Source organism: Cucurbita pepo, chromosome LG04 (assembly GCF_002806865.2).
Source record: "Cucurbita pepo subsp. pepo cultivar mu-cu-16 chromosome LG04, ASM280686v2, whole genome shotgun sequence".
Taxonomy (NCBI): Eukaryota; Viridiplantae; Streptophyta; class Magnoliopsida; order Cucurbitales; family Cucurbitaceae; genus Cucurbita; species Cucurbita pepo.
The window spans coordinates 9,699,114-9,723,075 of NC_036641.1; the positions used below are offsets into that span (position 1 = coordinate 9,699,114).

The 23,962-nt window shown below is 37.1% G+C and overlaps 2 protein-coding genes and 1 long non-coding RNA gene across 3 annotated transcripts; all 3 read left to right on the forward strand.

Annotated features, from left to right (window-relative positions):
• The first annotated feature begins 703 nt into the window (after positions 1–703).
• LOC111792294 (protein tesmin/TSO1-like CXC 5) lies at positions 704–19,247 on the forward strand. Its single transcript, XM_023673667.1, has 8 exons — positions 704–1,397; positions 2,389–2,493; positions 2,833–3,010; positions 15,941–16,300; positions 16,600–16,700; positions 16,785–16,879; positions 17,935–18,339; positions 18,756–19,247. The coding sequence occupies exons 1-8, from the start codon at positions 1,108–1,110 to the stop codon at positions 18,950–18,952; spliced, it is 1,731 nt and encodes a 576-aa protein (XP_023529435.1). The 5' UTR covers positions 704–1,107; the 3' UTR covers positions 18,953–19,247.
• LOC111792295 lies at positions 11,303–13,097 on the forward strand. Its single transcript, XR_002814773.1, has 3 exons — positions 11,303–11,434; positions 11,514–11,594; positions 12,164–13,097. It is a non-coding gene; the product is annotated as an uncharacterized LOC111792295 (long non-coding RNA).
• Positions 19,248–19,634: 387 nt separating the features above from the next.
• LOC111792282 (proteinaceous RNase P 1, chloroplastic/mitochondrial-like) lies at positions 19,635–23,654 on the forward strand. The gene is made up of 7 exons (XM_023673652.1): positions 19,635–21,315; positions 21,397–21,486; positions 21,556–21,737; positions 21,856–21,976; positions 22,303–22,371; positions 22,535–22,670; positions 23,172–23,654. Exons 1-7 carry the CDS (start codon positions 19,735–19,737, stop codon positions 23,234–23,236), a joined length of 2,244 nt encoding a protein of 747 aa, XP_023529420.1. The 5' UTR covers positions 19,635–19,734; the 3' UTR covers positions 23,237–23,654.
• Positions 23,655–23,962: the final 308 nt, after the last annotated feature.

The following is a 23,962-nucleotide window of genomic DNA, read 5'->3' on the forward strand; positions in this document are numbered from 1 at the left end:
CGATCTTACATGAACCCTTGATGTCTATTAACTATTACGTTTCTACACTAGCCTCGACTTTATTTTTGCTAAGAAATATTTTATCAAGGTCAATTACTTATCTTCTGTAATAATAAGGTTGAAATAACAAGAAAGTCAACAAAAAATTCTTGAGATTTGTGAAATATTTATTTATTAATTTCCGGATTTCCACGAAATTCAAAATGAACCAGTTTAATTTATGTAATGGTGTAGGATTTGAAGTTGCCCTGGTGATGAGATTTAATCCTGACCGTCCATTCATTTGTTGTACATGTAGTCGAAAGTAGAGGATCTCCCATTTTTTACCTCCGAATTCCAAATGCGAGTCAACTACTTGAGCGGCTAGCGCCAAATTTATTTCTCCTTTTCTTTTTTTATTTAATATAGTTTTTAGTAACGGAATCTTATTTGATTTCCCTCCCTTTTTCACAAGATCCTTCAATCAAGCCTCTACACGTGTTCCGAAGGTATTTAACTGCATACGTGTCGTTCAACTAGTGGGAGATCCATGGGCAGCATGTTAATCTCGCTTGCATGGGAAAACACCTTGACTTTCGTTATCTGACGGTCAAGGGCTGGAGCATTCTTCACTCTATGAATTTGCACCGTTAGATTAGCTGGTTAAACATTCGCCGTCTGATGGATCTCACTGGACCAATCTCACCGTTCAATATTTGGAAAAGGTCGAAATTCAAAATCTCGCAAGGGAGAGAGACGAAGAACGTCAGCCTTCTTGCTCATCTTCTTCTTCTGTCCATTCGTGTACTGTGTACAAAATCATTATTGTGTAGCCCTAGACGGCTCTTTCGAGTTCCCTTCTCTTCGGCTGTCTTCTAGTTATCGGAAGTCATTGTGATTCTTCAGGTATTAGAGGCCAGCTTCAAAGTCGAAGTTTTTTCAGTTTCGAAATTGGACTGGGATTCTAGCTTGAAATTCGTAAGATTGAGTTGATTTCTGGACTTTGAATTGATGGTACCGAATTTGTGGATTGAGAAAGTTTTTTGAAAAGATTTGAAAATTTGTTGGTAGTGGTTTGGTTTGGCAGTTGGAATTTAAATGTAATGGTGGGAAGTAGAGCATCCGGAGATGGACGATTTACCCCCGCCAAATGCTCAAACTGGTAGTGAGGAACCGGATAGCGTGGTTGCATTTGATGTTACTGCTAAGAAACTAGCTAGACAGCTGAATTTTACGGAGTTTGGTGGTGCAGTCCTACCAGAGCTCCCTCATTTTCAGTCGCAGTCTCATTCTCAGTCTCGTTGTCAATCAGAGTCACCAGCCGTGATGGTGGTGCAGAGTCCGTCGCAGCCAAAGTCCCCACAACATTTGATGGTTTTGCCCGTCGGGACACAATCGCCTCATCCTGTGGCTGTGAGGTCTACTTGAGATCTCTTGCTTGCTTTAACGTATTCTTTGAGCTTTATCAAATATTTCTCTTTTTCTTTCTGATGGGGAAGGGAGGGTGGGATTTCGCAAATTTGTTTCCATTTTTATAAGTGATCTATACTAATAAATAAATTAGCTTCTGAGTGTGATATTTGATCAATTATGTCGTCCCAATTTCACTTTTTTAACTTCTAACTTGTTAAATTTAAATTCTGGATTCCTGAAATGTCGTTTACTCCAAAGTTCCCGCCCCCTCCCCTTCCCTCCGGAGTTAAAGTTGTTTCATTTTTTCTTTTATTGGGGGTATAATATGAGCTTTTTGTCAGTGGTTCTTTAGTTGTTGCTTAGTTACATCTCGGCAGTTGTCACAATATATTTGGCCTCTTCGCTTCGTAGTTTTTGTCCCATTATGATAGTGTAGACAATGACAAAGTAATTCAACAAACAAAATCTTTTCTCTCCTCGCTGAAAGCCTGAGATTGGTTTTGAACTAATCAGATTAGTGAAACATTCTTTTGGGGAAGAGGTTAGTTTGGCGTTGCTTTCAGTGCAGGTGGAAAATTTCTTGTGCTCTTTCTTCTTCATCGCTTTGGTGTATCATTGATTTTTCACAATGCGTATAATTCTTTCTAGGAGTTTCTATGTATATATCTCTCATTAAGGAAATATTTTCACTCTCTGTATTTGCCTTTATTATTTTTTATATCTTTCTGCCCACCCCCCTTTCTGATTAGGATGGAATTTGACTCTGTTTCTGCTTAAATATATTCTAGCACTTCTATTTAATGTGGATCAAGACTTGTAATCTCTCTTGTTAATGAAACTTCAATTTAAGTGTGTTCTTGAATTTTATCACTAGTAAATTTGAATTCAGTGCCTGCTCATGTTTTTAACTCATATGTGCGTCTAAGTATGAATGAGAACTTGGGATAACTCTGTTAATTAATATGTGACTCAGTTTTTATTTATTCTTTTGACCAGAAAGCCAGATTCTCCAAAGTCACGATCAAGGTCTGTAGAAACAAAAGATGCTACTCCAAAGAAACAAAAACAGTGCAACTGTAAACACTCACGCTGCTTAAAGCTGTATGAACATGATCTATATGCTTTCACAAAGTTTCTTACCCCATGAGTTGACCTTTTTTTCTTAATGCTTTCTAGTTCTGTGCTGTCATATATCCAATGCCTTATTATGGTTGTTCTGATCAGTAGTTAGATATGCCTAACAGGCTTTGTAATCCTGTAATATTTATCAGTAGTTTCTGGATTTTGATTTCTCTTTGGAACTCTCATACTGGAGAATATGAGTGAAGTAACCTGATATTGTGAATCTTTTGTATCTTTCTCCACAATGAATTTCTTGTATGAATATGCAACTGGTAGCCTTCAAATGTTCACCATACCTGAAACTAAATTAATGAACAGGTACTGTGAGTGCTTTGCATCTGGAATATACTGTGATGGTTGCAATTGTGCAAATTGCTATAACAATGTCGAGAATGAAGTTTCTAGGAGAGAAGCAGTTGAAACTACTTTAGAACGTAATCCAAATGCATTCCGACCAAAGATAGCTAGCAGCCCGCATGGACCACGAGAAAGCAGGGTACGCATGTTGGTCTAAGTCTGAGTGTAATGGGCGCTTTTCATCATGGTTGTTTTGTATGTGTGAATGTTTGATTAATCCACCACACCTAAACAGTGTGAACGTTATCTTATTTATAATCAAATAAATTACAAGGATATGGAAATAGTAATAAATGGAAATAACAATAAATGGAAAGATACCTATAGTAATAAAGGCAAATATTAGATATTTGNTGTGAATGTTTGATTAATCCACCACACCTAAATGGTGTGAAAGTTATCTTATTTATAATCAAATAAATTACAAGGATATGGAAATAGTAATAAATGGAAATAACAATAAATGGAAAGATACTCATGGCAATAAGCAAATATCTAATATTTTCTTTATAAGAAAATATCAAATATAATATATATGGTAAACTATAATTTATTACTAAATATCCTTAACACTAGGTATGAGGCCAATTAAGGATGTGTGATTCGATTGTTTGTAGGATTATCCTGTATTGTGGATAAGTCTTGTAGTTGGGCGTTGATAATGTGGGAAGTCAGTGGTTACCCTACACGGAGGATCTGTCATATGGGAGGGTGTTGATAATGTTGAAGCCGGAAGAGTCGCCACATTGGGCGAAGGAGCCAATTTTGGCAAGAAGGGTAGCCGGAAGAGTCGCCACATTGGGGCGAAGGAGCCAATTTTGGCGAGAAGGGCGGCGGCAACTTGGTTGGCAAAGATGCCAGTGCGGCGCCTAGATTCCAAAGGTAATTCTCTGCAAAAGGTCGATAGGCTTATCGAAATTCTGTATATTTCCGAAGATGAATGCTGATGAAGATCCTAAGATTAGGGTTTCTGTGAAGGATGAAGGATGAAGGGAAAATTGGGAAGAAAATGTAAGAGACTATGTTTGGAAAAGGTGAGGTTGTATATACATGGCGAAGGATGATTTGGAGGTCAAAAGGGTGGAGTCGAAGAGTAATCAATCGGCTCCGCCTGCGGTAGCCATGAAGACTGCTCCTGCGGCGTCAAAGCCAGCAGGGGTGGTGGAGAAGGATTTCAAAAGCCATTGAAAAGAAAGGATTTGGGGTTGTTAAACCGAATGGGCTCTGATAACATGTGAATGTTTGATTAATCCACCACACCTAAACAGTGTGAACGTTATCTTATTTATAATCAAATAAATTACAAGGATATGGAAATAGTAATAAATGGAAATAACAATAAATGGAAAGATACCTATGGCAATAAGCAAATATCTAATATTTGCTTTATAATAAAATATCAAATATAATATATATGGTAAACTATAATTTATTACTAAATATCCTTAACAATAGGTATGAGGCCAATTAAGGATGTGTGATTCGATTGTTTGTAGGATTATCCTGTATTGTGGATAAGTCTTGTAGTTGGGCGTTGATAATGTGGGAAGTCAGTGGTTACCCTACACGGAGGATCTGTCATATGGGAGGGTGTTGATAATGCACGTAACCAATGAATTCCCACATACCGAGGATAATGCCCCTAACCTTAAGGCGACTACATGGTCTGTGGGATGAGTCCGCTAGTTAAACTCCCATGGATGACGAGTAGGCTAGCACTCACTTTGTTGTCCTCACCTTGTACGAGGAGGCTAGCACTTACCATGTTATCCACAAGGATATTGGTTAAAACCCCCCACACCTAAATTGTGTGAAAGTTCTCTATTTAGCATCAAATAAATTACAAGTAATGGAAAGAGCAATAAATGAAAGATACATATGGTAAGCCGTAATGGAAGCAAATATCTATAATAAAAAATCAAATATGATATATATGATAAACTATAATTAAGTACTAAATATTCGTAACACCCCCGTAAGTTGAGCATCAGATTTAAATGAACATAAAGCTTGAATTTGAAAAATTCAAAGAGTAAGTTTAAATTATTTTATGCAAAACTAGGTGAGCCAATTTCCATAGTCGAATTTTATTTATGATTGTTGGACTCTTTAGGTAGAATAAAATTAGAGACTAAGTGTTAAAATAACGTCAAGGGGTCATAGTAGCTTCAGCCAAGTTCAACTAAGTACGTGGACTGTTGCGCTTTATCATGTTCCTACATTTAATAGGAGCCCTCACATTNAGAAAACACAAAGGTTTTTTTTCTGTATTCAACAAAATCCCCCCAAACATGAATATTACATGTCTNTCAACAAAATCCCCCCAAACATGAATATTACATGTCTTTTAAATAGGCCCAAAAGATAAGCCTAACAAAATAAAGTTCAGCCACCAACCACTAATAAATGCTAATAAATACAAATCGAAGAATATAAGACCATTCATACAAACTATTAATAAATGCTATTAAATATAAATTGAAGAAAATAAGACATTCATAAATTGTCTTAATTGGTAGTTCAACTACCAAAGGCAAGTCTTCTAATCACTTTCCAATGTCAGCCACTCTATTATTTTCTTGATTTGATACTTGAATCTTCTTTGTATTGCTTCTTGTAATTGCTCGTTCCGGTACATGGAAGTGATCAGCTGTTGGATTCATATCACTTTAGGTAGAATAAAATTAGAGACTAAGTGTTAAACTAACGTCAAGGGGTCATAGTAGCTTCAGCCAAGTTCAACTAAGTAAGTGACTGTTGCGCTTTATCATGTTCCTACATTTAATAGGAGCCCTCACGTTAACAACTACCCTTGTTGTCCCAAGTCGCTTTCAAGTACGGTTTATAGGATCATGGTGTCAGCCTTGACCCATCCGACACATAATAATAGCTTGAAATATCTACCTATGTAGTCCCAAATCTCTCTTTGAGATCGATTTACATATTAGCAGCTTTCGTCTTGATTCATTTCTATACACAATAGAAACACTCCTTTGAATTATCTACCTACATAGTCTCAAATCTCTCTTCGAGACTAGTTTACAAAATCGTCACTTCCACCTTGATTTTTTTGAACCTCCAGATGCATTCAGATCTATGCCTCTGATCATAATCCTTTACGATCCTATAGTGTTTAGTCTACCGAAAATGTACCGACCTCGGTTAACTCTAAAACTGTTCTAACTCTAGCACCCTAAAATTAACTTGACTCATACATGATTTGTTATGGAGATATTTTATCGATCACCAAGAGCATAGAAGTTATAATCTAAATATTCATGCATGCTTATTAGAGAGATATTCCTATCAATCACCTTAGCACAAAATTTCATAGTCTAAAAACATATAAGTAATTATCTAAAGCTAACACACAATTTACACACAATCAAACACGCTCAGTGGGGTGATAATGTCTATGGAACACCTGGAGCACAAATCACACATTTTTCTTCCTCATTTCTAGCCAACGGAAAACATACATTGTACCCTACATAACATACATTGTACCCTTTGCATTTTTCGCTTACATTTTTTCTCGTTGAATGCTTTATATTTCTTGAAAACTCACTGGTTATTATAGTTCAAGTGAAATTAAGGTCATATCGAAATTGGGATGAAAAAAAAGAGAAATGGAGGTGGAACGAATCAAAAGGAGGAGATTATGCATGTTTTCACACGCGAGTAGCCACGTGCCACAACCTCTCCACGAAGACCATAGGTTGACCCTTAAATGTCGATAGAGAATGTGGCGACCCTCAAATGGTGCTCATTAATCCATGTAAGGGCTAGGACAGATAAGTATCATGATGCGACCAAGGAGAACAGTACATCATCCAACACACCAAGAAGAGTGTGCATTAAAGCCAATTTGTGACATAAGAAAGGTTGAAGAGAGTGAGGTAACACAAATATTGAAGACAAGCTCAGAGAGAGTCGAGTAGGGCTCTGGGCCATAACCTTAAAAGTTTGGGTTTTGATATGAGGTTCAATAGGCGACTCTGGAGTTATGTTCGTCTATATGAAAGATGAAAGCTAACTAAATTTGGTGTCAATCAGATATCCGACGGATGCTCCACGGGGTCATATGACCACGAAAAAATTACGTATACTCTAGAAAGATTTGAAATGCATCAAAATGTTCTACAGGAGAAGACATTGTGTCAGCTCTCCATCATCCTTGGGCCCTGTGGTCTAAGCGAGCTACCTTTTAGCACATACGTGTGTCATAATGTGGGTAAGTGTTACGAGATGAGCGTTTCAAGCGACTTTCTTAAAAATGAGTCTTTCAAGAATATTGTTAGACAACACAACTGTGCCAACATTGCGTCCTAACACATGTGTCGTAGGTTGGATATGCACACACACGGGTTCATACCTCGATTAGAACCAAGATGGATGGATGTTTGGGTTATCTCGATGAAATGACTAACACATGGGTCGGTTTCAATATAATGTTCGAGCAATATAAAATGGTTGAGCTTTCTCAAGGCGTGGGACGACCTCAAGATGTATAGGTTGGCCGAGGTAACCAAAATGATGATGAGCTGCAGCATTGCACACGGGAGATCTTAACCTAGAGTAGAGGCAAGGTCAAGGCCAATGACTTGATCTAATGGAGAGGTAAGTCATCTAGAGTCGCAGACGAATGATCATGCATGCACGAGTGGCATGTGTGATGACCAAGCTTATATTCTACACAAGTTGTGTTCGATTGGCGAAGGTGAACCTCAGCTAAGGTCCAACGAAACCATAAAGTGGGACAAAAAATTTGAATGGTGTAACAACCCTAGTTTTCTATTGACCTAGAGTCGTTACCATCTGCATGACATAACTTTTTTATGTGGAAACTTTCATTTAAAACGAGTTCATAAAACAATATCATGGATTTATACGTTTATGAAAGGGTCTTAAAACAATACAAAATAAATATTCAAAGTAAATTTAAATAAAATCAAGGAAAATATTAAAATAAAAATGCTGATATGAACCAAGAAATATCAATCATACGATATACTTCAATAAAGATGTGAAGAAAATATTGTTGAAATTATCAAAAGATATTTCAACTTATGCCAAATTGAAAAGAATGAAGTTTGATGTTATAAATTTTGGATAGATTACCATTTAAAGTTATTGTATTTCATTAATATATTTTAAGACTTTTTATTTATTTTAGGTTAGGTTACAATTACGTTAATTATGGCCATAAAATATGAATGTGAATCTCTTAAAATGTCTTTAATAGTTTCATTCTGAGGCCCATGTAGGTTGTATTTTCATTCTGAGGCCCATGTAGGTTGTATTTGTAAGTAAACTTGGAAAATATAGTAAAAATAGCATTTGTGCTTCCTTTAGCCAATGGCTAAGTTTCTCTGCAATTCTATGTACTTTAGGTTGCATGTAGAATCATTCAAGCTCGACATGATCAATTTTGCTTGTGGAGTGATTCGAATCTCAAACTAGTGTTCTTGCGTTGAGATATTTAATCAACAAGAATCATTCAACTAGACATGATCGATCTTTCGTGTGGAGTGATTCGAATCTCAAACAATGTTCTTGCCTTGAGATATTCGATCAACAAGGTAATCTGAATCTTACTCCCCTTGTAATGATTTCCTTATCATTTGGCATCAGTCCTTTCCATCGGATTGATTTCTATATCATTTGGTATCAGAGCTTTAGGCTCAAGATTGGATATCTGTTTCCTTTGCGTTTTTTTTTTTTTTCTCAATCTGATTTTTATTTATTTTTATCTTAGTTTTTATTGGACCAGAGTTTAAAATAGAATCTTGGCTCTATTGAAAATTTTGAGAGGTGAGAATGAAAGCTTCACTTGTGTAAATGAGTGTAAAAAGAGTGGCCTAAAATACCTAGAGTGTATATTGAGTGTAAAAAGAGTGGCCTAAAATACCTAGAGTGTATACTCAGTGATAGAGTGTTGTGAGGTCTATTTTTTGCAGCAAAGTTTCACAAATAGATTCGAGGACGAATCCTTTTGAAGAAGTGGAGAATGATATGAACAAGAGTCGTCAATCATACAATATACTTCAAAGAAAATAATCATACAATATACTTCATTTGTGTAAATGAGTGTAACAATATACTTCAATGATATGAACCAAGAGACATCAATCATAATGTTGTGAGGTCCTTTGTATTTCCTTCATTTGCCATCAATTTTTTTACCTCCTCGTATTTTGGGTAGTTGGGTCAGTAGTTTTTATTACCACCACTTATGGAAGTCTGGTTCTACCTTTTATCGTGGGATTAATCATTGCTAAGGTCAAATAGTCGTTCGCCTATAGCATAGGCTATGGAAAGGTTTTTGACTCTTTGTTCGTAAAGCTTGGCTTTGGCCCATGATTAAAGCCCCTCAACAAAAGTGAAGACCTTGTCTTTTTGAGACATGTCACGAATATCCAACATAAGCCGAGAAAACCACCTAACATAGTCTTTTTTTTTTCTTTGATCTCGATATTTTTTGGGAAGAACTGTTAGCGGAGTTCTTGTTTTAAACTCTTCTAAGTGGCCACGATACATCGACCATCTTGAATGTCCATATACTTGGATCTCCACCAAAACTTTGCATCGTCAACTAGATGCATTGTAGCCAATATGACCTTTGCCTCTTCNTTTTTTTTTTTTTTTTTTTTTTGGTTAGATAATATCCAAATTGTCCATTAGAGAATAAATGATACTTAGGTAGAAGATTTAATTACAAATGTAAAATAAACTATTGACCTAGTGCAATTACGAACACCTTATGAATGACTGATTTGCCCGTAATGCTTATATCCATAAACACAACTTATCCTAACATTTATAAGAGTTCAAATATAGGTAATAATGAGTGACATATAGTTAATAGATGAAAATTAATTGATTAAAGATTTTTTTTTTCATGGTACTTTATACTGGCGGGTCCTAAGGTCTCCATGTTAACATTAAATGGTAAATTTAGTTGAAAGAAAGAAATAAAAAATTGAAAGGCTCAAATTAATATTTAATACATTTGATATATCATTTGAAGTATTAAAGTATTAAAATGTATTTATTGTATTTAATATATTAAATATTAAAATAAAAAAAATGTATGAAATTCATAAAATATATATTTGAATACTTATTCCAACACGTTTTAAATAAAATTAAGAATTTTTAACATACTATATTAAAAATAATATTTTAAAACTCACTAATATTCTTCCTAAGTCCTACAAATAAATATCGAGGGATAAGTCATATGGTCATTCCTCATAAGTTCTCCGTTGTCGATATACTCTCGTTCTTTCAATAGACACTCACAAGACAATTGTGACAGAATCACAAGAAGGAAGATCTTAGAGACGAAGTTACACATTATTGGTTACTTACTCCATTTGTATTTACTTCATTTTAAATAAAAGTTTACAGTAATTAATAAACTCATGTGCTTAATACATTCTCCGAAAAAACAAATTTGTTTGTATTAAGATAAATTACAATGAATAGGAAGAGAAGAAATCCGGAAAATAAGTAGAAGGTTGAGAATTTCACTAAACCACGCAATCAAACTTAATAGACTCATGTGCAATTCTACCCCAACTTGAAACTAAGAAATGAGAGAGATAATGCTGATTTTTAAGGGGAACATCTCAACTTGAGAGATCAATTTTATTCCTCTAAAATCTGATTTTTAGATAATAATTTGAGTATATTTATAGTCTCCCCACAAAAGAAGTTACTGGCCTGAATTTAATCTCAGTCCACTTGAATCTCCACCAAAGATCAGGTCAATTTGACCATTACATACTTTATGAATTAAAAATAAATAAAGTTTTCTAACAACTCAAATGATGCTTGCAACTTCATCATCTGCTTCAACNTCACTTGTGAAGCTACAAATGGTTCTTCCTCAATCGAATAAGCTTGTAACACATGAAATGAGAGTTGAACAAAGCCTATCCAATTTTATAGATGAAGAATAAATGCTTGTTGAATCTTCTTGACTGGTCCAGTTGGAACATTTGGATCACTGTGACCTTATCATCTTCCCCCTCTTCAAAAGGATTCGTCCTCGAATCAGAAAAATCATCACCTACATCAAAAGGACTCAAGTCAGCAACATTGAAAATTGAAAGTAGAATGTGTTGAGAATTCTCGAGGAAGATCATTTTATATGCATTGTTATTAATTACTTTAAGGACTTGATAAGGGTTATCCCCTCTTGGATTGTAATACCCGAAGAAATAGAAATAGAAATAGAAATAGAAATAGAAAAAAAAAAAAATCGAGAGGGGCAAATAGGTAAATTTGCCCCTCCAACCACCTAAGGGGTCCAAACCAAACCCCATCCATAGTCCTGCAAAAGAGAGATAGTGAGAGAAAGGGGTAGAGAGAACCTAGAGAGAGAAGAAAGGATGAACCGCCGGAAGACTCACCGAAAATTTCCGTAGGAGTCTATTCCGGTGAAGATCATGATGCAAGGAGGTGAAGATCATGCAGAGAGACTTTCTTGGAAGGGAAAAGAGAATGTGGGTGGCCGGAGTCCCATTTTTCATCAAGAAGTCGGAAAACCCGCAAGGTAAGGATCTTGAACGTTTCCTCAAATCTATGGTTTTCCTTTGTGAATCAAGATTTGAAATCTTGATATATTCATCTAGGAACAACTCTACGCATGATCTGTGAAGAAGTTTGGCCAGACCTCAACCCGAAGGCGGAGATCCGAGAGTCGTCCGAGAATGGTGAGCGAAATTCTGACCTTCTTAACTCATCCGGTAGTTAATCAAAAATTACGAAAAAATACGAGGACGTAGCCCATAACACGATCTAAAACTTTGTCGAAGGAATCATGTCGATCAGATCTACAGATCGAAAGATATGAAAATCGGAAAAGAAGGTTGTGTTTCGGTTTTCAGAGGGCAGAGAAGAAAGGAGAAGAAAAAAAAAAAAGAAAGAAGAAAGGAGTCGGCCGGCGAGCGGCAGACGGCGGCAACAGGCGCCAGACACGCGTCGACCATCGACTGGAGCAATGCAGCTCCAGCGAGGCGTCGACACGTGTTGCCTGCAAGCCGGGCCGAACCGCGACGCGAGCTGAGCTGACCGGACCAGCCGACCCGCGACTACGCGGAGGCGGGCGCGCGTGGCAGGCGCACGTGCAGCCTGCGACTGGCGCCTTCCCGCGCGCGTGGCCACGCACTCCCACGTGCTGCTGGCACGTGAGCGCGCGTGGAACGGCCAATTTGGCCCGGTTGTTTTCTGTTTTCCCGATTTTGTCCCGGTTTCAGTTCTAATACTATTTTTACGTGAATAGGGACTTAATTTAGAGAAATCAGTATTTTTGGACACCTCACGGGCAAAGCAATGCTAGCGAAAGGGCACGCATCAACCAGGTAAGTCACCACCTGGTATTTAGGAAGAAATACTTGTAGGGTTCGCTTGGATTGTATGTATGCATGTTAGTAATTTTGCCTTAAATTAGCTCTCCATGAATGAGATTAATTAGATGGATTGTTATGATGTGTTGGGTGAATTATCTGAGTGTTGCTTGTATGCCTTAAGCTTCCGTTGTACGTATGCATGCGTTTAATTTATGTTAGAATTGTGTATGCCGGGTTTTGGGTGCTTGATGGACGAATTCGCCCCATTGAGCGCGAACTTCGTGCTCTGGGTGCTTGATGGAGGTCATCGCCCCGTTGAGCCGGTATGCCTAGTTTGCATGAATTACATACTATGATGTTAGAAGAAGATTGCATGCACCCTCTGTTCATTGCTAGGGCCCATTTCTATGATAAGATTAGGGAATTTCTGTTAGGAGCGATATGTCGCTCTGGACAGACTTAATTTTACCCTAGAAACTTAGCGGTTTACCACGGCAAGAAAGTACCTAGGAGGGTTCACAGATTGCTAGCGTGAGAACGGTATCTATAGCTTCGTGGGAGGACCAAGGGTCCCTGATCAGTCCTTACTGTTCTTAGCCATTTCGCATGGGAAATGTGTCCCCACGTCGTACAGCCCATTAGCTGCATGGGAACGGGTTGGGTCGCGCCCCCCCATAGGAGGACTATATGGGTGTAGGAGTATTCAGCACACCCCTAGGCTAGATACCATGTAGTTCTAGATAGCCATGTAGAGGTAGCGCCTCATAGAGAGATACCGACCATATCAGCTTGGCATAAGGAACCTCTAGGTAACTAATGAAAGGACGATGAACCGGTGAAACCCAAGGGGCAAGCCCCAAGAGACTAAGGATTGAACCCGATGTCCTAGAACCGAATTAGGAAACCATGAGAGTTTTGTTAAATTAAGATGCGAAGACAGCCTACAAGTAGGTGACTTACTGAGTATAATTTTTATACTCATCCCGTTCTCCTTTATTTTTCTCAGGTGTTCACTGGCTGCTGGTCGAGGTAGAGGAGCGTTTGAGAGCTGTAAAGTCACAGAGGGGGTCGTTCCGGAGCGTCAGTCCCTTTTCGGTCTTTTAGAGTCTTTTGTATTTCATTGTATATTTGCAATTTCTTTTGTAATAATTAACAAACAAAATTTCTCTCTTTTGTTTTAATTCAAAGTATTTTTATCTTTTTACTTTGGTTTTCTTTTTTTTTTTTTCTTTTACTTTTGTTTGTTTTCGATTTCGTCTTTTTAGTCACCATTCGGTTTTTCGAAGCCTCAAAAATCGGGTTGTGACATGGATGTAACTTTGTCTTCCTTTAAGATGGAAATCGCTCCTTGCGAAAATGTATCTAAACCCAGTTATCGGGTTGAAAAATCATTTCCTTCCGTCCTTTGTTAATTCTTTAAGCAACTTTGAAATTTTGTTTCTCAATTGTCTCCTTCACCTCTTTGTGCAATGTTTTGATCAGACCTTAATTATGGTTGCTTTACTCACCAAAGTATTTAATTCTTAAAATAACCTTTTGTTTCTCAATTGTCTTATTCCGCCTGTTTATGCAATGTTTTGATCAGATCTACCTTACTTGTGGTTGCTTTACTCACAAAAATATTAGAATGAATAGGAAGCAAATCAAGAGGCGTAGGTGGATTAAATCCATAAACATCTTCAAAAGAAGAACAATGAGTGGTACTATGAATTGCGGTAAAGGAGAACGATACTATGAATTGCTCTATTATATGTCATCTCACAAATGGCAAACATTGGTCCAAAGACTTAATATTCTTAGAAATAATAGGCAGATTAAATCCATAAACATCTTCAGAAGGAGAACAATGAGTGGTACTATGAATTTCTTTAAAGGAGAACAGTACTATGAATTCCTCTATTATATGTCATCTCTACAAATGACAAATATTAGTCCCAAGACTTAATATATTCTTAGAAATAATAGGCAATAATCCAATTTATCCCACACCATACTTCTCAAAAGTGACTTAAAAATTTAATTATCCCTATCTTTTTTTGCGGGTAGCAAACCACATTTAAAGGCATATACAGTCCATATAAAATATCTATCCCATTAAGGCACCACCATATTATAGAGCATTTAGGAATACAGAGCAGGGTGTTCGAGGTATCGATCCCTGTACCATCGCATGCAAACAGAGCACTCTACCATCTTAGCTACATTTCCACAATTCTTGCATAACATAACCCAAAACTGCACGTCATCATTAATAGTGAAAATGAAAAAGTATTTCTGTTCATTATGTTAAAAATAAGGAAAGATGGAATACAAATAAAATATTAATAACTAATCGTTTATGTAGGAGAAGCACTCTACCATCTTAGCTACATCCCCATAATTCTAACATAACAAAACCCAAAACTGCAAGTCATGAATAATGGTGAAAATAAAAAGAATATTTCTGCTCATTATGTAAAAAATAAGGAAAAATTGAATAGAAATAAAATATTGGAAATGAAAACTATCCCTTCTCATTATATCATAAATAAGAAAAATTTGAAATAGAAATAGAATATTTGGTAGTAGGATTCCTTTGGATATGCAGGGTATCGCACCGTACTTCTCACATGCGAAGCTAGCGCTCTACCATCTGACCTACATCCCCACAATTCTTACGTCATAAAATCCTAAACCTACCATCACCAATAATAGTGAAAATAAAAAAATATCTCTGCTCAATATATCAAAATAAGAAAAGATTGAATAGAAATAAAACCATTTAAGCTACATCCCACCATTCTTACATCAAAAAACTTTAAATTCATCAATAATATCGCACCGTACTTCTCACATGCGAAGCTAGCGCTCTACCATCTGATCTACATCCCCACAATTCTTACGTCATAAAATCCTAAACCTACCATCACCAATAATAGTGAAAATAAAAAAATATCTTTGCTCGTCATAAAATCCTAAACCTACCATCACCAATAATAGTGAAAATAAAAAAATATCTCTGCTCAATATATCAAAATAAGAAAAGATTGAATAGAAATAAAACCATTTAAGCTACATCCCACCATTCTTACATCAAAAAACTTTAAATTCATCAATAATATCGCACCGTACTTCTCACATGCGAAGCTAGCGCTCTACCTGTATATGGTAAACTATAATTTATTTCTAAATATCCTTAACAGTATGTAAATAAATTTATTAACTGAATGAGAAATATTATGTATTTAGTTAATTTTATGCACTTTGCGATTCCTTTGAGAAACTTTTTTCCCCTTTTGTGTAATTAATTAGAAAATAACATTATACCATCTGAATGACGTCACATTAATATCTAGCATATGTTATTCTATTGTCCTGATGTAATTGAGGAATTAAGCAAATTTCTGGTTCTGGAGATGATCGGTTACCTAGTCTAGTAGAACTTAGAGCTATCGTCAGAGGTTCCAAGTTCTTCGTGGGTGATAAGTTGATGTTGTGATTTCCACTTTTGCAACAATTCGAGGATAGTTTCAGTGGAAACATGTTACATTTATATACTGCAAGGGCTTAGTTTTTGTCCGTGTCGTTTTTCCTCATTAAAACTAAAAATATTTATTCTTATCATTTTCACTTGGAATATGTGAATATAATGTTTTATCGTCACTGCTATACGATGTAGAGATTGACCATGTTTTATTTACAACGAAATTAACTATTTTGAGCACCTGTAGGATGAGATTGGAGAGGTTGTAATGCTGGGAAAGCACTACAAAGGATGCCATTGCAAGAAATCAAGTTGCTTAAAGAAGTATTGTGAGTGTTTTCAGGCCAATATTCTCTGCTCTGAAAACTGCAAGTGCATGGACTGTAAGAATTTTGAAGGAAGTGACGAGAGACAAGCACTTCTCCATGGTGACCATGTCAACAACATGGCTTATATTCAGCAGGCAGCCAATGCTGCAATAACTGGAGCTATTGGATCCTCTGGTTATGCTTGCCTTTCCACTTCAAAGAAAAGAAAAGGCCCAGAGCTTTGCTTTGGCCCTACAGGGAAGGATGCCCCCTGCAACAGCATAGCCCAATTTCATCAGGTAGTAACTTCAAAAAGTACAAAAAATACAAATTTGATTTCTGAGAATAAAGTTCTTTCCCAAGTGCCAACATTTTATTGTGGAAAACTGTTAGTTTGTTCATTGTTACTATAAGATTGAAAATAAAGTTTTTGTGCTCTCATCATAATAATAAGCTTTTTAGTGGTGCTAGGCTTCTCTGTTCTTAATTTAGATAGAAATCTTTTTTTGTTAGTAACAAAGTTGTGCATTTCAATGCTACATTTTAGTGAGTCAGGGCTCATGATCTAGACACTAACTTCATTTTGTGTGTTTATCAGGCTAATAATATGTTGTCTTCTGGCGCATCTACGTCATCTCCCCTCCCTGTTGCTCATGTTGGCAGCCCTGCAGCACCGGGACCTTCAAAGTTTTCATTCAGGTATCAGTTGAGTGGCTCCTGGAATTTGTAGTAATGCAGTCTAACCTGCTTACTTATTGAACTAGACATGTACCATTCTTGAAGGTCCTTATTGGCAGACCTCATCCAGATGAACGACTTAAAGGAGCTTTGCTCAGTTTTAGTGGTGTTATCGAGCGAAGCTTCCAATAATATAGCAGGTAATGTGTTAAAACTTTCATGGTATTGCCAAGAATCTAAGATTTGTCCAGGAAGTTAGAGAGCTGTGTGCAAAATGGTTGGATCAGCTGCGTTGTGAATATTTTACGCAATGAATATATGCCTACATACATCAATAAGCACTTTCACTCTTCTTGTCATTCTGATCTGAGTTTTTATGGCCAGTGAAGTGTTGGGGTTTAAGGTCATTCAATTATTGGTCTATCCAAATAGTGTTTGTGGTTTGTCTCAATACAAGAAATGCATTAGATGTCCCTCGTCAAGTTCTTTCCTTCTATATATGGGTCAAGTGGGTATTTAGGACAGAGGGCCATGAGGTATGGTAGCTCTTTGTAAATAGAGGCGCATTTCTTTAGCAAATATCTGCTTTAAGAATATAAATGCATAGAAGAATTTTACTCTCAGACCTCGTAAATTAGCTTTTGGAGGTTAAAAAATAAAACACTGGGAAGGACCTCCCGACGGCATGAACAAATAGTGTAGTCTGTTTCTCATGTCCTAGAAACACCTCAAGTTGATTAATCTTTATCCTCTTAGGTTAGTTAAGTTAGATGCTAATTTTTCTCTTTTGAGAGTCGGACAATGCTTGAATAGGAGAAAAAGTGGCAACAAAGGAAAAGCTCGATGCTGCTTATGATTTTGACCGTTGTCGTCTAAGTTTTAGCAAATAGTATACTCCTGGAACCTTAAGAAACTAGCATTAATTGAACTCCATAAACGACACAAAACTAAGAATACCTGTAGAGACTAAAAAACATCTTATATCTCATCGCTGATAAGCATCCCCTTCCGAACTTCCCGCCGCAAATTTGCCAAGTTTTCTGTATGTAAGACACCTTTCAAATTATGTTGTATTTCTCTTTCACAAGGTATCAAATCTCACTTGGTTTTCTGAATCCATAATTTCCGTTGAAGCGGAATAAGTTTTAAGATCTAACCAATTGTAACATATTTCAGCTCTTGGTTTGTTTATCATAAACTTAGAACTTAAAAGGTGTTGACCACCCAAATGAGAATTCTTTATATATCTGTCCAGAACAAAGAATTGCTGAGAAGCAGATAAATGATCCACTGCAGATTTCACGTGCTTCAACTGGAGATAGGTCACAGGACCAGGAAGCAGATGCGAAAGCCGCAGATGTCGAGTGTGGAAGTTTAAACCAAGGTGATAGAATTGTACATCATAATTCCAATTCAGATGGTTCGGACACGACAAGGGCAAGGTCGATGTCCCCTGGAACTTTAGCTTTAATGTGTGATGAAAAGGATACCATGTTCACGGGAGCTGCTCTAGCTCATGGGTTGGCAGGCCATGGTTGCAACACATCATCACATATGCTTGATAAGTCTGTATCAGAAGTCTACATAGAGCAGGAACGGATTGTTTTGACAAAGTTTCGAGATTGTCTTAATAAACTCATCACTCCTGGAGAGATAAAAGGTAAGCTTGGGTCATTTTGCTTGATAAGCTATTAATATAACCGTGTAGAAGGCAAGACTCAAAAGGAATTATTGAAATTGAACTATATCTGCGGTAACATTGAACATTTAAGGCTGATACTGATTTCTTGAAGAATTATTCTAGCATATTACTGAATCTGCCAGAAAAAGCTGAAAGTTTATCCTTAAGTCTTTTGTTTGTAGTCGTTCTTCATTTTCTCTTGATTTAACTAGTAAGATGTAGTGAGCATGGGAGTTGAATTTGACATATCCCAATATAATCCAACTCATACTCTAGCTAGTTTCTTGAGTTTTTGTTAATTTCTTATGTGATGTTTCGATAGATCAAATAGTCATGTTTATATTATTTGTTTCCAATAAATGAACTAACTATGCTCTTGAATATGGACATTGTAGAAACAAATTCAGTAGAAGCGAGGAATGAAAACCACAGCAAGAATTCCACCTCAAACAGTGGATACCGACAGAGAATTATTAGCCATGGAGTCGTAAAAGATGTCGCTCTCTCGGCACCGAGAATACCACCGATCGATGCTGCAGCTCATCATACTAGTAATAAAATGCTACCCCTACCTGAAAATGGGAAGGAGTAAACCACAAGTTGGCAGAGAAGTACAGAAAAAGCCCAGGAAAGCAACTGGTGTGTTGCTCCATCTCTGTAGTGACAGTCCAGTATTCATTCAGGATTTTGCTTCCTGAGTCAGTTGGTGGCCTCATTTTACTCTTATCTTATTCGTTTTTATATCACCATTAGAATTCGAGGCGAATTTTGAGTTTCAACCGTAGATAGAAATCTTTTAATTGCTAATCTTTGTACCAGATAAATAAGAGAACAATAATTCATCCCATTTGATGACCAATGAAATAAAAGATTTGCTTCATTATGCATTTTTACTTCTAATTAAATATTTTGTAATTGTCACTCAAAAAAATTGTTCGATAAGGGTCAAAGTTTGGATCGATACTTGTAATAGAGTTACTGATACACACTAGAATCTCAGATTGATAATAAATGGAGATTGATAATAAATGGAGTATAAATTATGAAGTTGTGGAGCTCTTCAAAACTTTAGAATACAAAATTTCTAAGATTTTTGTTTTTCTTGAGAACAATCTTTTAAATATCTTCAAAGAAATTCATGAATAAATCAAATCAAATCAAATAAGCTTGGAATTACACTAATATATTTCAAATTTGGTCCAATTCCCACATCCTAATCTTAATAATTTTTACTTTCACCTAATTTTTTTTTATTATACGTTTAGATTTTGATAGATATTATGCCACGCAGTCCGCTCTCTATCCGAGCGGGAGGATTATTGATGACAAGGCCAACTTATCATCGTCTTCGAATATGGAACCATCTCGGCGTCCATGGTAGGGTGCTGCAAAAGCCCACAAATGGCCTCCTCTTCCTTCATTTCCATACAGCAATACCACTCTCCCAGTAAGTTCTCATCAACTCTCACCGCTTTCAATTGCTCTTGTTTTTCACGCTTTCCCAGTTTCTTTCCTCCCAAACACACACTTCGTTTAGTTAGAGTAGGAGATAGAGTTGTGGGAGAAACTTCAACTACTACCAGAGACCGTAAACCTTCGAAGAACCTTTCGTTTTCGATAACCCAGAAGCGAAGTAAAAATGGGTCTCGTCGTTTAGGGTCTGGAAATGAAACGCTGGTTAAGAAATCTGTGGAAGACCTTGTTAATTTAGAGGTGGAGGAGAGAAATGGGAAAAGGGTTGAGAGGGATAAAAACGTTAGGAATAGCTCTGGTTCTGCTAATGGAATGAAAACGGGTTCTGGGATTTCTAATATCAAGTCTATAAGTGACAGTAGTTCACTGAAAGTTTCTGGTGGTTCAAGGAATGGTGAGAAGGTTAAAGAAAAGAGCATGCGAAAACAGGTGGTAGAGGAGAAGGATAAATTGTCTAAAGGGAGTAATGAAATCCCATTTAGAGCCAACTTGGATATGTGCTCCAAGATGGGGGATTTCATGGGGGCAATTAAATTGTATGAATGGACTCAAAGAGAAGGAATTAAGCTGGGGCAATATCATTATGCTGTCATTATGTATCTTTGTTCCTCAGCTGCTTTAGGTGTTATTCAACCCGCTAAAAGTGGTCGTGGTAACCGAACTTTGAGTTCATTAGCTTTGTCTGAGGTGGGTTCTTATGAAAATCCCATTACACTTGGTGGACAGCATGACAATAAGGAGAATATAGTTCAATCTACAAATATTCTGGAAGATGAAGATTTAAAAAGATATGCCCTCGAGAAGGGATTCGAGATCTATGAGAAAATGCGTGCTGAAAATATCCCGATGAACGAAGCAACATTGACATCTGTGGCTCGAATGGCGATGTCTGTGGGTGATGGCGATCTGGCATTTGATATAGTGAAGCAGATGAAGCCATTAGGACTTAATCCAAGATTGCGCTCTTATGGCCCTGCGCTTTCTACTTTCTGCAATAAAGGGGAGATAGATAAAGCATTTTCAGTTGAGAAGCACATGTTGGAGCATGGTGTCTATCCAGAAGAGCCCGAGTTGGCAGCGCTTTTAAGAGTAAGTATAAACGCAAGTAACGCCGCAAAGGTGTACTATTTGTTGCATAAATTAAGAACAGGTGTAAGACAAGTCTCAACCTCTACTGCAGATCTTATTACTACCTGGTTTAAGAGCAAAGATGCAACAAGAGTGGGAAAAGTAAAACTGGATAAAGTGAAAATAAGGGAAGCTATAGAAAATGGCGGTGGAGGTTGGCATGGATTGGGATGGTTGGGAAGAGGAAAATGGAATGTTTCATCTACAAATGTCGGAAAGGATGGCATGTGTAAAGCCTGTGGGGAAAAATTGGTAACAATTGATCTTGATCCTATTGAAACTGAGAATTTTGCTGAATCTGTTGCAGCCATAGCCACAAAAAGAGAGAAAAATTCAAGTTTTCAGAAATTTCAAGTATGAGAAATCCTTTGTGTATTGTTGTTCATTATCTCAATGCTTTAAAAGTTATATTGAAGTGATTTTTCCTTCCTGCAGAAATGGCTTGAACATTATGGACCATTTGAAGCAGTGATAGATGCTGCTAATGTTGGCCTGTTTATGGAAAGAAACTTCACACCATCTAGAGTAAGTGTGCTAATTATTTGAACACTTGTATTTGTTCTTGTGGAGTCTCATTTCTGGCCGTTTCTTCAGGTCAATTTAATCGCCAATGGAATACGGCAGAAGCTTTCTTCAAAGAAGTGGCCTCTGATTGTATTGCATCACAGGCGAATCACTGGACGTAAGATGAATGAAGCACTCAATAGAACATTGATTGAGAAGTGGAAAAATGGCAATGCACTGTATGCAACGCCTACTGGATCAAATGATGATTGGTGAGAACAATTCCTCAATTATGATATCTGCACTATACGCATTAACATTTGAAATCTATTCTTTCATAGATGATTAGAAGTGTGTATGGAGCATTTTTTTAACTTCCCTGCTCTTCAGGTACTGGTTGTATGCAGCAATCAAATTCAAATGCTTGCTTGTGACGAACGATGAGATGCGAGACCATACGTTCCAACTTCTTGGAAATGATTTCTTCCCTAGATGGAAAGAAAGGCATCAAGTGAGTAAAGAAAGGCTTTAAGTGAGATCCCACGTCAGTTGGGGAGGAGAACGAAATATTTTTTTTATAAGAGTGTGGAAACCTCTCCCTAGCAGATGCGTTTTAAGAACCTCGAGGGGAAACTCGAAAGGGAAAGCCTAAAGAGGACAATATCTGCTAGCGGTGGGCTTGAGCCGTTACACTTTTCTTGAAACTTATTTTCATGTCCAATGTTTCCCGTTTCCCTACCTAAGTAAATTGAATTGTTTTCTATTTTTCCAAATAATTGGCACAAGTTGTTCCAAATGATGGCTAATATAGATGTGCTCTTGGTTTCTTATTGACAGGTGCGTTTTAGTTTCTCTGCTACTGGTCCAGTGTTTCACATGCCTCCACCCTGTTCTGTCGTAATTCAGGTCCAAATCTAGTACAATAAGTTATAATCATAGACGTACTCTGGTCTCCGTTTGACTAGTAACACATGAAATACGATGACCTGAGTCGATAATGCATATCTTTTGTCACAAGCTCGAGATTGAATGTTTTAACAATACATTTCATGTTATAACTTGTTAACAGGAATCAGAAAAAGGCCATTGGCATGTTCCCATTGCATCAGAGCATAGTTACGAAGAAGATAGAGAATGGCTATGTATTACAAGAGGGAAATCACAATTACACAAAACGAGACAAGAGTATCCGCTCGAAATTGAAGGTACTAAATAACTCCATCAACCCGTAACTCCTCATTGGAATACATTGTGTTGTAACGACCCAAATCCACCGCTAGCAGATATTGTCCTCTTTGAACTTTCTCCTTTGGGCTTCCCCTCAAGGCTTTAAAACGCGTCTGGCATGAAAAGGTTTTCACACCCTTATAAAGGGTGTTTCGTTCTCCTCCCCCAACCAATGTGGGATATCACACGTGTCCTTATTAGGAATCACAATCTTCTATAATGGTATGATATGTTCACTTTGAGCATAAATTCTTGTGATTTTGTTTTTGGTTTTTAAAAAATGTCTCATACCAATGGAGATAATTACTCCTCTCAGTAATCCTTGACAGCCTTCTCTCTCCTTTCAATGTGAATCGGTCTTGTTGTCTGTCAGTTTACTAAGTTTGTGCCAGACCATTATTTGTGAATTATATATATATCCTTTCAAATCTTTGTTATTTTCCTGTTAATCTGATATGCATATCATTGCCATTGAACAGAACCGCAGAATCAAAAGAATGAGCCGGAACCGAAGAAGCAAAGCCAAAACCAAATGCCTACCTAAGGACTCTTCTTCTCAGCAATGGAAATTTGGAAACTCGAGCCGAAGTCAAAATCTAGAAACAACCCTCGAGCCAAGTCCACATGAAGAATTTTTCACAGAAAATTACAAAAGTCCAACAAGTATTTTCTGCAGCTGTTTTCATGAACAAATGCAACTTACTAATAGAAATAGAGGCCGCAGAAAAGCTTGGTGGCTGCACCATTGACTTCCAACTATGAAAATAAATAAATCTTCCATGGTTGGCTACCACATCAAAATTTCCCTTTTCTTTTGGATCTTAGTGTTGTATCTGTAACTCGGATATTCTTCACTTTCTTCACTTGCATATCAATGAGTAGTGAAGAGAAAGGAACTAAGGTTGATCATAAGAAAAGTGGTCAGGAGAATACAAGTAAACGAAACCAGAATAGCTTCTTGAGATGAGGTTTGAGATCATAAGACAGACAGTGATAAGTAACAGGTCAAAGTGGACAATATATGCTAGCGGTGGTCTTGGGTTGTTATAAATGGTATCAGAGCCAAACACTCAGCGGTGTGCCAATAAGGTGGCTGAGCTCCCAAGGATGGTGAATTGTGAGAATTGTGAGATAACATACTGGTTGGAGAGGGGAACGAAGCATTCCTTATAAGGGTGTGAAAATCTCTTCCTAACCGACGCGTTTTAAAACTGTAAGGCTGATGATGATAGGTTAAAGTGGATAATATCGGTTAGCGGCAGTCTTCGAT

Excerpts from the sequence above, each read along its gene's own strand:
- LOC111792294 (XM_023673667.1), top strand. The coding sequence starts at position 1,108 with ATGGACGATTTACCCCCGCCAAATGCTCAAACTGGTAGTGAGGAACCG. Across the intron at positions 16,701-16,784 it reads CCTTCAAAGTTTTCATTCAG|GTCCTTATTGGCAGACCTCA; the intron begins GTATCAGTTGAG and ends CCATTCTTGAAG. Across the intron at positions 18,340-18,755 it reads CACTCCTGGAGAGATAAAAG|AAACAAATTCAGTAGAAGCG; the intron begins GTAAGCTTGGGT and ends TGGACATTGTAG.
- LOC111792282 (XM_023673652.1), top strand. The coding sequence starts at position 19,735 with ATGGTAGGGTGCTGCAAAAGCCCACAAATGGCCTCCTCTTCCTTCATT. Across the intron at positions 21,738-21,855 it reads ACTGGATCAAATGATGATTG|GTACTGGTTGTATGCAGCAA; the intron begins GTGAGAACAATT and ends CCTGCTCTTCAG. Across the intron at positions 22,671-23,171 it reads GTATCCGCTCGAAATTGAAG|AACCGCAGAATCAAAAGAAT; the intron begins GTACTAAATAAC and ends GCCATTGAACAG.